Source organism: Notechis scutatus, chromosome 2, assembly GCF_049901735.1.
Source record: "Notechis scutatus isolate UNSWTSFEM ecotype Mainland chromosome 2, rNotScu1.2, whole genome shotgun sequence".
Taxonomy (NCBI): Eukaryota; Metazoa; Chordata; class Lepidosauria; order Squamata; family Elapidae; genus Notechis; species Notechis scutatus.
The window spans coordinates 55,687,853-55,701,147 of NC_142010.1; the positions used below are offsets into that span (position 1 = coordinate 55,687,853).

The 13,295-nt window shown below is 33.4% G+C and overlaps 1 protein-coding gene across 8 annotated transcripts in view; it reads right to left on the minus strand.

Annotated features, from left to right (window-relative positions):
* CACNA1D (calcium voltage-gated channel subunit alpha1 D) overlaps positions 1–13,295 on the minus strand; it is a 249,273-nt gene that overhangs the window by 142,493 nt on the left and 93,485 nt on the right. For all 8 annotated transcript variants that reach the window (XM_087954782.1, XM_087954781.1, XM_087954779.1 and 5 more), the window contains exons 4-7: positions 7,497–7,636; positions 6,111–6,253; positions 3,611–3,763; positions 2,118–2,314 (exon numbers count right to left, since the gene is read on the minus strand). In XM_087954782.1, coding sequence (XP_087810908.1) covers positions 2,118–2,314; positions 3,611–3,763; positions 6,111–6,253; positions 7,497–7,636 — 633 coding nt within the window. The remainder of the gene's footprint in view (positions 1–2,117; positions 2,315–3,610; positions 3,764–6,110; positions 6,254–7,496; positions 7,637–13,295) is intronic.

A 13,295-nucleotide genomic window follows, 5' to 3' on the forward strand; every position in this document is an offset into this window, starting at 1 on the left:
GGAAGAATTTGCAAAGGAGTTCTCAGTCCTTTCTGAAATGCATTCTCAATTATTCCTTTTTCATGTATTACAATGGTTTCCATAAGAGAACTTCTCATTGGTCAGGTGCCATCTTGTGTTTTGCATCACACTTTAAGAAAGATTCTGATTAACTAAAAAGAACTCAGAGAATGACAGAAAAATGTTCAGGGAGTAGAAATTAAGCCCTATATAAGGAAAGTGAAGGAACCTGAAATGCTTAGCCTTGAAAAGAGAAGGAGGATATGAGTAGAAGGTCATTTCAAATGCCTGAAAAGATGGCACCTCTACTGACCTCTACAGATCCAAGTGCAGGACACAGAATGATGGTTTTAAATTGCGGGAAGGATGCTCAGTTTTGATTGAATGTTAGAACAAAATCTCCTAACAATTATTGTAGCATGGTAGGGGAAACAACTCAATGTTCCTGGTTTATTGGCAAGAGTTACCACTAAATATTATGAAGAGTTGGCCATCCTAGCCATTTATTTCTTCTCATATAAATCAATGAGGGCCCTTTCCCTGATATGGCAAATAGTACTGCATTGTGGTGATTTCAAGGGGGCATTGTAATTGTACAGTATACACAAATAGAGTGGTACCACCCATATAGTAATATGAGATATTTAAAAAGCTTATAATTAAATGGCAGCAACAGACAAGAATAGCATCTTTGTCAATTGTTTTTGCTGCTGAATATGTAAACACAGAATAGTTATTTTCTGTTTCCATGGGTGGCAGAAGCTACTTTAGGAATTAGTCCCACATGGGAGATATTAATTAAATCCCTACTGGTTGTAGACACACCTAATATTAATGGAGTTCTTCTGCCACCTTCAGTAGGAAACAGCCTTTAGTTGAGAAAATAGCTCCCTGTCCATCACAGTGGTTAAAATCATTACAATGTTTGACATTGCAAACATTTAAAAAGTTGCCTTAGGGAGGAATATGGTATATATTCCAAGTATTTGTTAGCTTTCTAAAGCATGGCATTATATTCAGATAATTTTCAACATGATTTTCAAAATCATACAACAAAGCATAACATGAAATAAGACAGTTTTATAAAGAAAATAGATCTGGAACCGCAGATAGGTTAGCAAAATTTTTTTTTTACAAACCCCTCCCTTTTTAAAAAAATGACAACAAAAAAATTATGCTGCTAAAATAAACAAAATTGAACTAACCACTTTTGTGCAAGCGCTATTGAATTTTGATATTCACATAGAAATTCCAGGGTCCAGAATATTTTCAATCACCTGAACCAGTTTTCAGATTAGGTAGAATACATATCTGTCTATAACATTTGGACCTCAAATCTTTGCCTGCTATCTGATAAAAATGGCTACAGCTTGCATCTAGTTCTATTTCAGATTATAAAATGACATTAATATTACGTCCCATGTATTTTCCAATTTCATCAAAACAAATATTTTACAATTTGGTAGCATTTTAGAGAAGTATCAGGTCAGCTGTGTATCCCTATTGTAAAAGATTGGAATAACTCTGAATATTTAGATCTAAGGTGCAACCCTTAAACACATTTACTGTATAGGAAAATGGGAATACATCTGCGTAAAAAGACATAGAATAGTGCTACTGATATTTTTATTACTTCGATACATAATTTAAAAAGTATTTGTAGCCAACCAGATGTTGTGGAGCTACAACTCTCATTAGGAATGACAGGAAATGTAATGTTTGATTATCAATAGTATAAGGAAATTGAAGAAGGAGATAATTTAGTCACTGCTTTTTGTTATATTTTATGTGCTCAATACTTGCCAAATAGAATGCTTTAAAAAAGTTATTTTTGAAAACATGTTGACATGGAATTGTAAATATTTTTAATACAAAAATCTCAAAGTGCTTAAAAATCATCAGATACAAAGAGTTTCACAAAACTGGACATCTTGATGAAACATACTGCTGGAAAACCTAGAAACACAAGATTTTTAAAATTGTCCATACTGTTTAGCCCAAGTAATCTAAGAAAAGTGAGCTGCAGCTACTTACCAGAGTGGTTTAGAATTACAAAATAATCCCAGAACTCTTTTTTTAGATGAAATGTTTTCAAATACACAAAAAACACCACTTACCCAATATAACACATCTGTCCATCCTTCCATGGTTATACACTGGAATACCGTTAACATTGCATAACCAAAATTATCAAAGTTTGTTATGCCTCCATTTGGTCCAGGCCAGCCGCCCTTACATTCAGTGCCATTTTGAGGACACTGACGTCCACTCCCTGAGAATGCACAAGGTGCAGGTTCATCTTCAGCTAATATTTCTAAAAATGAATTAAAAATATTTCAGTTGAGCAGTCTTCAGCCTCTGGCTCAAAAAAAAAAAAAAATCGCAGCAGTCAAAAGGATCATGAATCTGAATGGATATTAAAAGCTTGATCTCATTAGACCTTGAATACTGGTTTACCTAAATCATTCTTCAAACAAGCTTACTCATCTACATGCTGTCACCTATCTGGGGAAGTTTCTTTGTGAACTAAACTATACAAAAAGATACATACTGCAATTCCACAGTGTGTGTGTGTGTGTGTGTGTGAGAGAGAGAGAGAGAGAGAGAGAGAGAGACTCTGTGTTTGTGTGCACATTCCTATCATGGCATTATATACTAATGTATAGTATATAATGCTAATATATACTAATATGCACTTGCCAGACTTTACTCTCTAATAAAAATCAGACTGAATGGTACTTTACCAAAAACAGTGTTATGTATTAATTAATATGAAATATCCCATCTTTCTAATGAGGTTGTGCTTTTTTAGATTTATATTTTATACACATAAATATATATTTTATATTACATGCCAATAGAAATCATATAGGGATTAATAATTACAGATTTTCTTCAAAAAAAGTTTTCATCCATTTAAGAATAGTAAAACTGTGCCTGATCACAGAATCATATTTCCTATAGTATTTTCTTATTTAACATTATATTGCTATATATTAATAATACCCAAATCTACACGAGCAGATTTCTATTTTGAACTTTGAACCATTTCTTTGTGAAATTGTCAGAACTAATTAATCATTAAGAATGAATGTTAAGCAGTTATATCTTTGAAAACCTAGATATAGAGCCAGTGTCCGAGAGAATATCCTTTTTCTCATTATTGGGAAACCCTTTATAATATCACCAGACTTCCCATCATCATTAATCATCTAGTACTAATTTTTAGTTTTAGGTAGCAGGATTCAGCATCAATCCTATGGTAGCATTTACTGTACCCTAGCTGGCTGCAGATCTGAAAACCAATTACCAGTTACCAATGGTTTTAACATTTTCTCACAATTCTGTTCTGATGTACTGTAGAGAACTTTAACTTAATTTAACATAATTTTTACTGCAAATGTCATATTAAGTGATGCAGAAAGCCGTAGATATCTCCCATGCAGAGGGAGACAGGAAGGATATAATTATGACCCCCATTAAATCTACTTTTTCAGAAAAAAGCAATATGCAAGCTGTATTTATTTGGTGAGAACTATTACAGCTTTCAACCAATGGTTTCTGATGCCACTGTTCAATTCCAGTTACAAGTAACAATTGCTTTACTCACCTGAATCTTCAATATAACATGATTTGTGCATTTTTCCAATAAAAAGTTCCAATCCTATAATAGCATAGATTATGATTACAAATAATACCAAAAGGGCAATATGGAGCAAGGGAACCATGGCTTTTATAATTGAATTCAGGACAACTTGTAAACCTGTAAGATAAAGAGCACTGGTTATACTGTTTTGTTTTTTTGTAGTTACAAAGAACAAATGCAAGTAGGCATCAGGACTAAAACTGCTGCCACCCCCTCCTATTTTTAGTACAGCCTTTACAACCTGGGGCACTGCAGAAATATTGGACTACATTTCTGACTCTTGCAATCAGCATGGTTGTACTGGGGGTGGAAGAGAGCATACATAAAATAAAATCACCATGCAGATACACAATACTTTAAGGTGAATTTGAGCATAATACAAGCTCTCACTTTGTTAAGGGAAGGAAAAAGAACTAACTCTTATTTGAACTGAAATTTGTATACATAACAAAATTAGAGATATCAATCTGCTGCCAATGAGAATTTTACATCTTACTAAAAGGCTTTTTGTTCATTTATGGGCGATCTCTGACAATTGCTTGATCCTCCATTGAAGTGATTTTCCTGAACCACATCAATTGCCATCATTTCCATGGCAACAGATTATAGTGTGATAAACATAGCATTATGACCTTGTGTATGGATGAAATATTAAAAGCAAAGAGATTAAAAGAACAGATGCTTCATTCAACCAGAAATATTCTCAGAGAGAAAGAAAAGAAAAGAAAAGAAAACCAATGAATGCTTGTGAAATGTTATATAAAGGATTACATGTACAGTAAATCAACTTGTTATTTTGTTGAACTAAATGTTCCAGTAGCCTTCCTGCATTTAATAGACCCACTCTCATAGTTAGGGTCACAGTTTAATAGGCTACAAATTGTTGGTTTTTTAAAAAAAAACTATTAGTATCTTAGAAACTTTTTGGAAATTCTAAAAAAAGGTCATGAAAGTAGATAAGTGATTTTGTATGGCCAACATGTTGGGCACAGCCTCAAGTGTAACTCCTCTGAAGCATAACAATTACTTCGCTGATCTGCATACATTGGCTGTGTTCACAATCATACTCAGCATTTGCAGGCCTTTTTTGGACTTTCACCTGAAACATTAGGTGAACCCAGTCACTGCCAACTGCAAGATATATTGCATTACTTTATCTCTATGCTAACACAGCCATGATTGCCGCAACCAGTTAACTATGTTTTAAGTAGATCGTGGCTTATCAGAACATATTGACACCGACAGGAGTATGTGCCATGTAATCTTGGCCAGAGCTGTTATACAGAGCAGATGAATTATTTCTATAATGCAGAATGTTTAAAAACTGTTGCTCAGAAGAATGACATTGTATATTAGTCACATTATATGAAAGTGGAAAACAAAGCAAAGTAATTGCTATAATTACCTTATTGGTTTAATTTCTTGATACAAATAGTATTACCTTCTAGAAGGCATTACCATACTGTATAGAAGTAAGTTACATAGGTAAGAGCCACCAAAGCTGGCAGCTGTGCATTCGGTTCTCTTTAAAATTTACTTGAATTTATCTATATTCTAATTTCATATGCAGCAATGTGAGTGAATGATGTCATATAATATAATATTCTGACATTAGGTCACTGGGTGAGTTCTGATAAGACTCTTCTGAAGCAAACCGTACATGCATCAACCAAATCTATAATACTGGCAAATATCTATAGCTCAGGTGTAGGATGAGGGTGAAAGTTCATTCTCCAAGCTGGTGGGTTGGTTTCTGAACATTTCATTATCAGACTAGGTAACATCTTCTGTGGAGTTTAGGGGATATCAGTATCAGTGTTCTGTTTATAAGGGCTTTGTGTGGTAAGTCTTGTGAGGTCACATCAGGAGGACAGGGTCCCATCAGGTAAGGATATTGTGATGGGTCAGGTGTGGGTGTTTCAAGTGAGGGTCTAATCCCCTAAACTCCAGTGAAGATGTTACCTAGTCTGGTAATGAAACAGTCAGAAACCAACCCGCAAGGTCAGAGAATGAACCTTCACCCTTAAATCTGTACTATTCCAGCTGTTTTTCCACTTCAAAGTATTCAATTTTATTTTAGATTGCCTTGAGTGCTATAGGCAGAAAGGTATCAACTACCACAGAAGTACTAGTAATAATGCATTTTTAGGGGCAGACCAATATATTTGTAATATAACTGTTATTTTACTACCTAATGTGTAAATTATGGCCTAAACCATGAAACATAATAATCTAAATTCCTTTGCTTTCTTTATGAACTTGAAAAAGATCCATATTGAATTTGAAAACTCAGTTTGGACTGTACCTAAGTAAACTTATACCATGTCATCACATTTTATGGTACTATACTCTGCAGACTGCAGGGGAAGAGGAGGATATACTTCAGCCTCCAGAAAAGTTTATCAAAGTAGCCTAGGGATGCTTTTGTTTGAATTCCCAAATAATTAATGAAGCGGTGACTTACTGGGCACTCCTGATACAAGCCGGAGGGGTCTCAGGACACGAAAGGCCCTTAGAGCTTTTACATCAAAACCACCTGGTTTGCCACCGGAATGGCTACCCCCTTCTGCTTCTTTGGTTATTTGTTCCAAAATTACACTAAACAATCTGGAGAACAAGAAATAAAAGATTCCATATTGATGTTACTATAACATAAGATAATAAGCTTTTTTCATAAAGGAGGTTTAAATTTGGTATAATTCAGAAGAACCTTTAATGACTTATGCTTACCATACGTGTATTATGTAAAACCTAAAAGATCACCATTACAACATTAGAAAAGCAGGCTTCATGCTATTGAGCTATTTAAAAAATAGCTCAGAGTAATTCAGATGCTTTATCCTTGGAACCTCAGGGAGAAGGTTTCTTTCAGGAGTCAGACATAAAACATCAAATTCAAACCCAGGCTCACTACCACTATCTAATTCATATTTCTTCATATTCAGACAGAAATGTGTTCATATCCAGATGTTGCAGTCAGTTTTATGCACACTTTTATATTTAACTATTGCTCACCTCTTGTGATAACCAGTGGCCAGGAGAGACTACTAGAGATGCTGTTCAGTCATTACATTGGAATAGATTTATTTTGTCAAACGATAGTTCAAGTGATGTTTATCTTTTGGACTAGTTTCCACACAAAACAAATAATTCAAGCAATATTACTCAGAATGCTGCACAATATTTTGAATGTTTGCAAAATATTCATTGGTAAGATATTTGTTTCTTAATATCTCCTCCTTTTTGCCACTTTCATTTAAACAATCTACATTAGTTGTCTGAAAACAAAAAAACTTACTAATTATTCTGATACGGTATCCCAAGATAAGGTTATTGGAATTATTTCTACCAAACAGAACTCCCATTATACTTTTCCTGAGTCTTCCCCTTATATCTTTAAATTCTCAGTTTTAATAATTATGGAAAAGTGTACATAAGAACCCCACATTCCTCTCATGCACTGTGTGATTTCTTTAGCGTGAAGGAATCTGTCTTGTGCTACATTTCACACCTCAGAATACACATATACGGCTTGCTATGCAGATATTTCTGTAAAAGAAAAACATTATACAGAACAATTCTAAGTATGTGTTTATATAAACCTTACTAAAGGATGTTGTTATATAAAATTCAGTGGTGTCCTCTTAAAGAGCAAGGGGAATATATTCAAGGATTAGATTTCCTATTTGGGAAATCATTGCAAAGCAATTAAGTATTTGACAACACTGCAATCTCATAAAGCTGAAGAGAAGGATAATTACAGATTCCTTGTTTGAATGTTATAGCAAATACATAAAGTAAAAACATTTTTAGATGTTAATTTCTTAGAAAAATTAAAAATTGGACTTACCCTACTATAACTATTACAAAATCCAACAAATTCCATCCATTTCTAACATATGCATTGGGATGTAATAATAATCCATATGCTACAATCTTCAAAAATGTTTCAATTGTAAAAATAATCAAGAAGGCATATTCTACTTTTTCCTGCAATACACACATTAAAAAATGAACAAACCAATCATTAATAAATTAAGCATTAAATTATATAATACATTTATTATTGTCTCTTCTAATGCTCGAGTATCAAGCAATCTTTAAAAATTCTAGTATGTTCTTTCTTAGCATTCAGAGAACCAAACGCATGCACAGTGTCAGAGTAAACTTCAAGTAAATGCTTAATCCCTTTTAAACTACTGAAATTGTTAACAGATTTCAATGATTGATTTCAGACTAATGATTCCTTAAATCATAATATAATTATATCATGCAGCTTATTTATTTATCAATTTATATAGTTGCCCATCTCAAATCTGTGACTGGGCAGCAATGTTATTTCATCTTTATTCCATCTTTGTGTTCCTCAACAGTAAATCGTTGTAAACTGTTCCTTTATAAGTATAAAATAATCTAAAATGAGTTAAAGCATATTAAAGATTTTAATTATAAGCACTCTGCTACTGTAACACTATTAATGCAAATTGTTTCCCCTATAAACTAATAACATATTGAATGATCAATTGTATATTGCCGTCTTCTCCGACCAGATGCTCAGTAAAGTTGTAGGACATTTACATTCTCTGTAAGTACTGGTAGGTAATCAGAAAGACATCAATCAGAGACCTTCAGAATGACATTACATTGCGTTAAACTTTCTCCAGCTCATCATCCTGGAGCCAGAAAAGCCATCACCTAATATTAAAGCATAATTGGCTGATTGCAAATAATACATTCAGCATAATCTTGCAAAATGACATCACACCAGCATTGCACCATTCTCATGAAAGCTCCACAAACTGGTATTCACAGTTATCTAGAATTTATGTAAGGTTTCTTTTATTTCATTTAAAAAGTTCTGAGAATAGGAATTGGGAAAAATCCATTCATTTTTATTTTTTTTAAATAAATTTTATTAAGTTTCCAAATTTTAAATACATAAAATAAAACTTTATACATTATTATCAACATCAAGACATCTTTTGCATCTCCTCACATTTTTCAGTATATGTATTTACTTATTCCTGTACCATTACATCTTACTCTTACTATAAATCAATATCTTTTATCCTTACATCTCAATCTTCTCCATGGTATATTTAGATATTTACATATTCCCTCATTCTTTCCCTAATTGCCAATTTCTAAACCACTCATACCAGGCATACCAGGCCCTATAATAAATTGAATCTTCTCTGTCTTTTATTTTCATCGTTAGCCTGTCTATCTCTATACAATCTAATTTTTTTTTTTATAACCATGCCTTCCGGTGGAACCTTTTTTTCCTTCCAGAGTTGTGCGTACGAAATCCTTGCAGCTGTTTATATATGTAACATAATATATCTATCTGCTTTATTGCATTTTTGTGTTATTATACCTAATAAAAAAGTTTCCAGATTAAATTCAATTTTCTGATTCGTGATTTCTTCTATCCATTGTCTAATTGTATTCCAATATTTTTTTCACTTCCTGGCATGTCCATCAGGCATGAAAGTAAGTGCCTTTTTCTTTTCCACATTTCCAACAATTTGGGTCTGAGTTAAACATTTTTGCCAATGTAGCAGGAGGAAGGTGCCATCTGTAGAACATTTTGTATTGACTTTCCATGTATACTGTTGATGTAATTAGTTTGTAATTTGATCCCCATATTCTCTCCCAATTTTCCAGGTCTATATTGTGGCCAACATTTTTCGCCCATACCACCATTGTCTCTTTGACCACCTCCTCTTCCATTTTAAAATCTAGTAGAAAGTTATATATTCTTGAAATCATTTTCTTTTCCATCTCTTGTAAAATTTTATCTAATTGATGCTTTTCCATGCAGAAACCAAATTGTTCTTTGTCCTTCTGATATCTTGCCTGAATTTGCATGTATGGCCACCAATCTATCTTTATATTTTGTTGCTGTAATTCTTGTCTCGTTTTTAATCTTCCTTGTATGTCTAATAGGTCTTTGTAATTCCTCTTTTTTCCCAGATCCATTGCATTTGGGTAGATTTGTGCTTCCATAGTTGACAACCAATTTGGTATTTTAGTATAATATTCTTTTTAATCTTGCTCCATGTCCAAATTAATGAATCTCTAATCATGTGTCTCTGAAAATATGCATGCTGTTTACATTTCCCATCCCATAAGAAACTATGTCACCCTCTCTGCAAGTCGTGACCCTCTATCGACAGTACTCTTCTATTTTCCAGGTTGATCCAATCTTTAATCCATACCATAGCCACAGCCTGATAATACATTTCCCAGTCAGGGAGTCCAAAGCCACCCCTTTCTCTTTTGTCCTGTAAAAATTTCATTTTTATCCTAGCTATTTTCCCATCCCAAACAAATTTACTTATTATTCGATCTAATTCTCTAAAAAAGGTTTTATCCAATCTTATTGGTACAGTTTGAAAAAGATATAGCATTTTTGGTAGGGTAGACATTTTAATTGCTGCAATTTTCCCCAGTAGTGACAGCTGTAACTTCCCCCACATTTCCAATTCTTTTTTTATTTGTATTATTAATTTGTCATAGTTATCTTTTTTGATTGAAGAGCATCTTGCTGTTAACCAAATGCCTAAATATTTTACCTTTTTCACACTTTGCATTCCCAATTTTCCTTCTAATTCTTTTTTTTTTTTTTGCTTATCTTTTAAATTTTTAGTCAATAATTTTGTTTTGTTTTTATTAATCTTAAGGCCTGCAACCTTGCCAAATTCCTCTATTTCCTTTATTAATTTTACTCCAGTATCCTCTGGATCTTCCAAAAAAACCAAAAAAACTATATCATCGGAAAATGCCTGTACCTTATAATGCTTTTTAATTAAAGCCCCTTTGATTTCTACATTTTTCCTAACGTTTCCAATAAGTTTTCTAAGGTAAGAATAATTAGAAGGGGTGACAGTGGGTATCCCTGCCTTACACCCTTGTTCATCTTGAATGTTTCCATTCTGTCACCATTCATTATTACACTGGCCGTCTGTGTCATATAAATTGTCGAAATCAATTTAATAAATTTATTGCCAAATTGCATGCTTTTTAATTGTTGTATTATGAACTGCCAATTAACATTGTCAAATGCCTTTTGCACATCGAGAAAGACCATTGCCAATTGTTTTCCTGGGTTTGCTTCATTAATATTCTATTATATTCAATACCATTCTGATATTATTTTTAATTTGTCTATTCGGTAAGAATCTGTTTTGGTCACTATGAATGATCTGATTAAGGGTTTTTTCAATCTTTCTGCCATTATGGACATAAATATTTTATAGTCAACATTTAAAAGGGATATGGGCCTATAATTTTGAATTAATTGATAGTCCGAATCTTCTTTTGGGATCAATGTTATGTATGTCTCCCCCCATGACTTAGGTAATTTTGCTGTCGTCAATACCTCATTATAGAGTTCTAATAATTGCATTTCTAATTTTTCTTGGAGTGTTTTATACAGTTCCCCTGGGAGACCATCCAGTCCAGGTGTCTTATTGTTTTTCTGTTTCAGGATTGTCTCTTGCAGTTCTCTTAATGTTATTTCCCTGTTTATCTCTTCTTTATCCTCTTCCGGGATCACAGGTAGCCCTTTTCCTTCTAAGTAATGTTGGATATTTCCCTCTGGTACGTCTTCCCTACTATATAATTCCTCAAAAAAACTTTTAACAATATGTTTTTTCTTTTCAGATTGATGTTGTGGCGTACCATCAGTGTCTTTCAATTGTTGGATTGCTCTTTTTTTTCTTTTTCTTTCTTAAAGTCTATAGGCTAGCCACCTTCCCGGCTTATTCATGTGTTAAAAATAATTCTGTTTTATCTTTTTCATGGCCTGTAACCATTCATCTTGTGCTAATATATTCAATTTATGTCTAATCATTATCCTCTTCGTATTTGCTGTCTTATTATATGGTGTTTTTTCTAGTGTTTTTTCTAACTCCTTAAGAGTATCTAGTAGTTGAGATTGTTCTCTTTTTTTCCCTTATATCTACGTGTATTATATGAAATTGCTAGGCCCCTGATATATGCTTTAGTTGTGTCCCATAGGTTTGGAATTGAAGTTTGTTGTTTGTTGTTTTCCTTCAGAAAGAACTCCAATTCTTTTTCCATCACCTTAACACATTCTTTTTCTTTTAGGATCTCCTTGTTTAGCATCCATCTTCTGTTTTTTTTCAATCCTTTCTAAATTATTTTAATGGGATTATGGTCCACCCATGTGTTAGATTCAATTTCTATTTCTTTTATATTATGTTCCATTTCTCCATTTGTCCATAGCATATCCAATCTTGACCATGATGTGTGCGGTGCTGAATAGTAAAGCATACTGTTTTTTGTCTGGATTTCTTTCTCTCCATATATTGTAATCTTTTCCTAAATTTGCTATTGCATTGAAGTCACCTAACAGGCATATTTTCTCATATTCTTATTCTACTAATTTTCTGTATAGTTTGGTATAAAAATTTTCTTGTTTCTCATTCGGCACATATATCACTGTCAATAACATTTTCTTATAATTTGTATAAACTTCTAACATCAAAATCCTACCTTCCTCATCTGCATATACCTGTTTTGCTTGTAAATGTTTCCTAATATATATTGCTATCCCCCTCTTTTTTTGTTGGGCTAGAGATACGTATAAATCTGCTAACTTTGGTGCTTCTAACAGTTTACTTTGATGTTTCTGGATATGTGTTTCTTGAAGGCATATAATATCTAAGTTCAATTTCTGTAGTTTAGTTATCCTTTTTTTCCTCTTAATTTGTGAATTTAAACAGTTGATGTTAATGGAAATCAATTTGATTTCTTCCGCCATCTTACTCTGTAGTTGTTTCTTGTTGAAGCTTATTTGCTCTTGTTTGGTGTCTCAATCTTAAGCCTTCTCTTTCCACTTCTTCCTGCTCTCTTTCCTCTTGTTCTGTTTCTCTTTCCTCCACCGATCTTCTTCTTGGCTCCTACTTTCCACTTCCTCTTTGCTGTTTTGGTCTTCTCCTGATACCACATACAGTTCAAAGAATTCCCTCGCTTTTTCTATACTGTCTATTTAAAAATTTTTATCCTGCCATGATATTAGCATTCCCTCTGGGATGAGCCATTTGAACAGGATGTTATTCTTATTCAGTTGGGCGGCCAGGAATCTGTATTTCTTTCTATGTTCCCTTATTCTTCTTGGAATTTGTTTCAATGTTACAATTTCTGTTCCCTTAAATATCAGTGGTTCATCTCTTGTCACTTTGTATATCTCATCTCTCAGTTGTTTCTTTGAGAATCGTATATGAACCTCTCTTGGAAGTCTAAAACATCTTGTATAGTTGGTATATATTCTATATACCTCGTCGATTTCCCTTTGAACCTCTTGGCCCTCTTTTTGTAACGCTTCTGCTATGAGATTTGCCATTAATTTGGGCAAGTCCTCCCCCCTTTCTTCTGTTACATTCTGAAATCAGAGAAAGAAATCAGCCTTTTCCATCTCCAAATATGCAATTGCCTCTTCTAATTTCCTGTTCTCTCCCATTAATTTCTGTTCTATTGATTCTACTTTCTTGATGTGATGCCTGTGTAGTATCTTACTGATTTTGTCTGTAGTACCTCTTATGTAGGGCAGGACAGCTGTTCCATAGGTCTGTTCATCTTCTAGGTCTCCATTATGTCTCAGTGTGTTTTTGTGGATCAA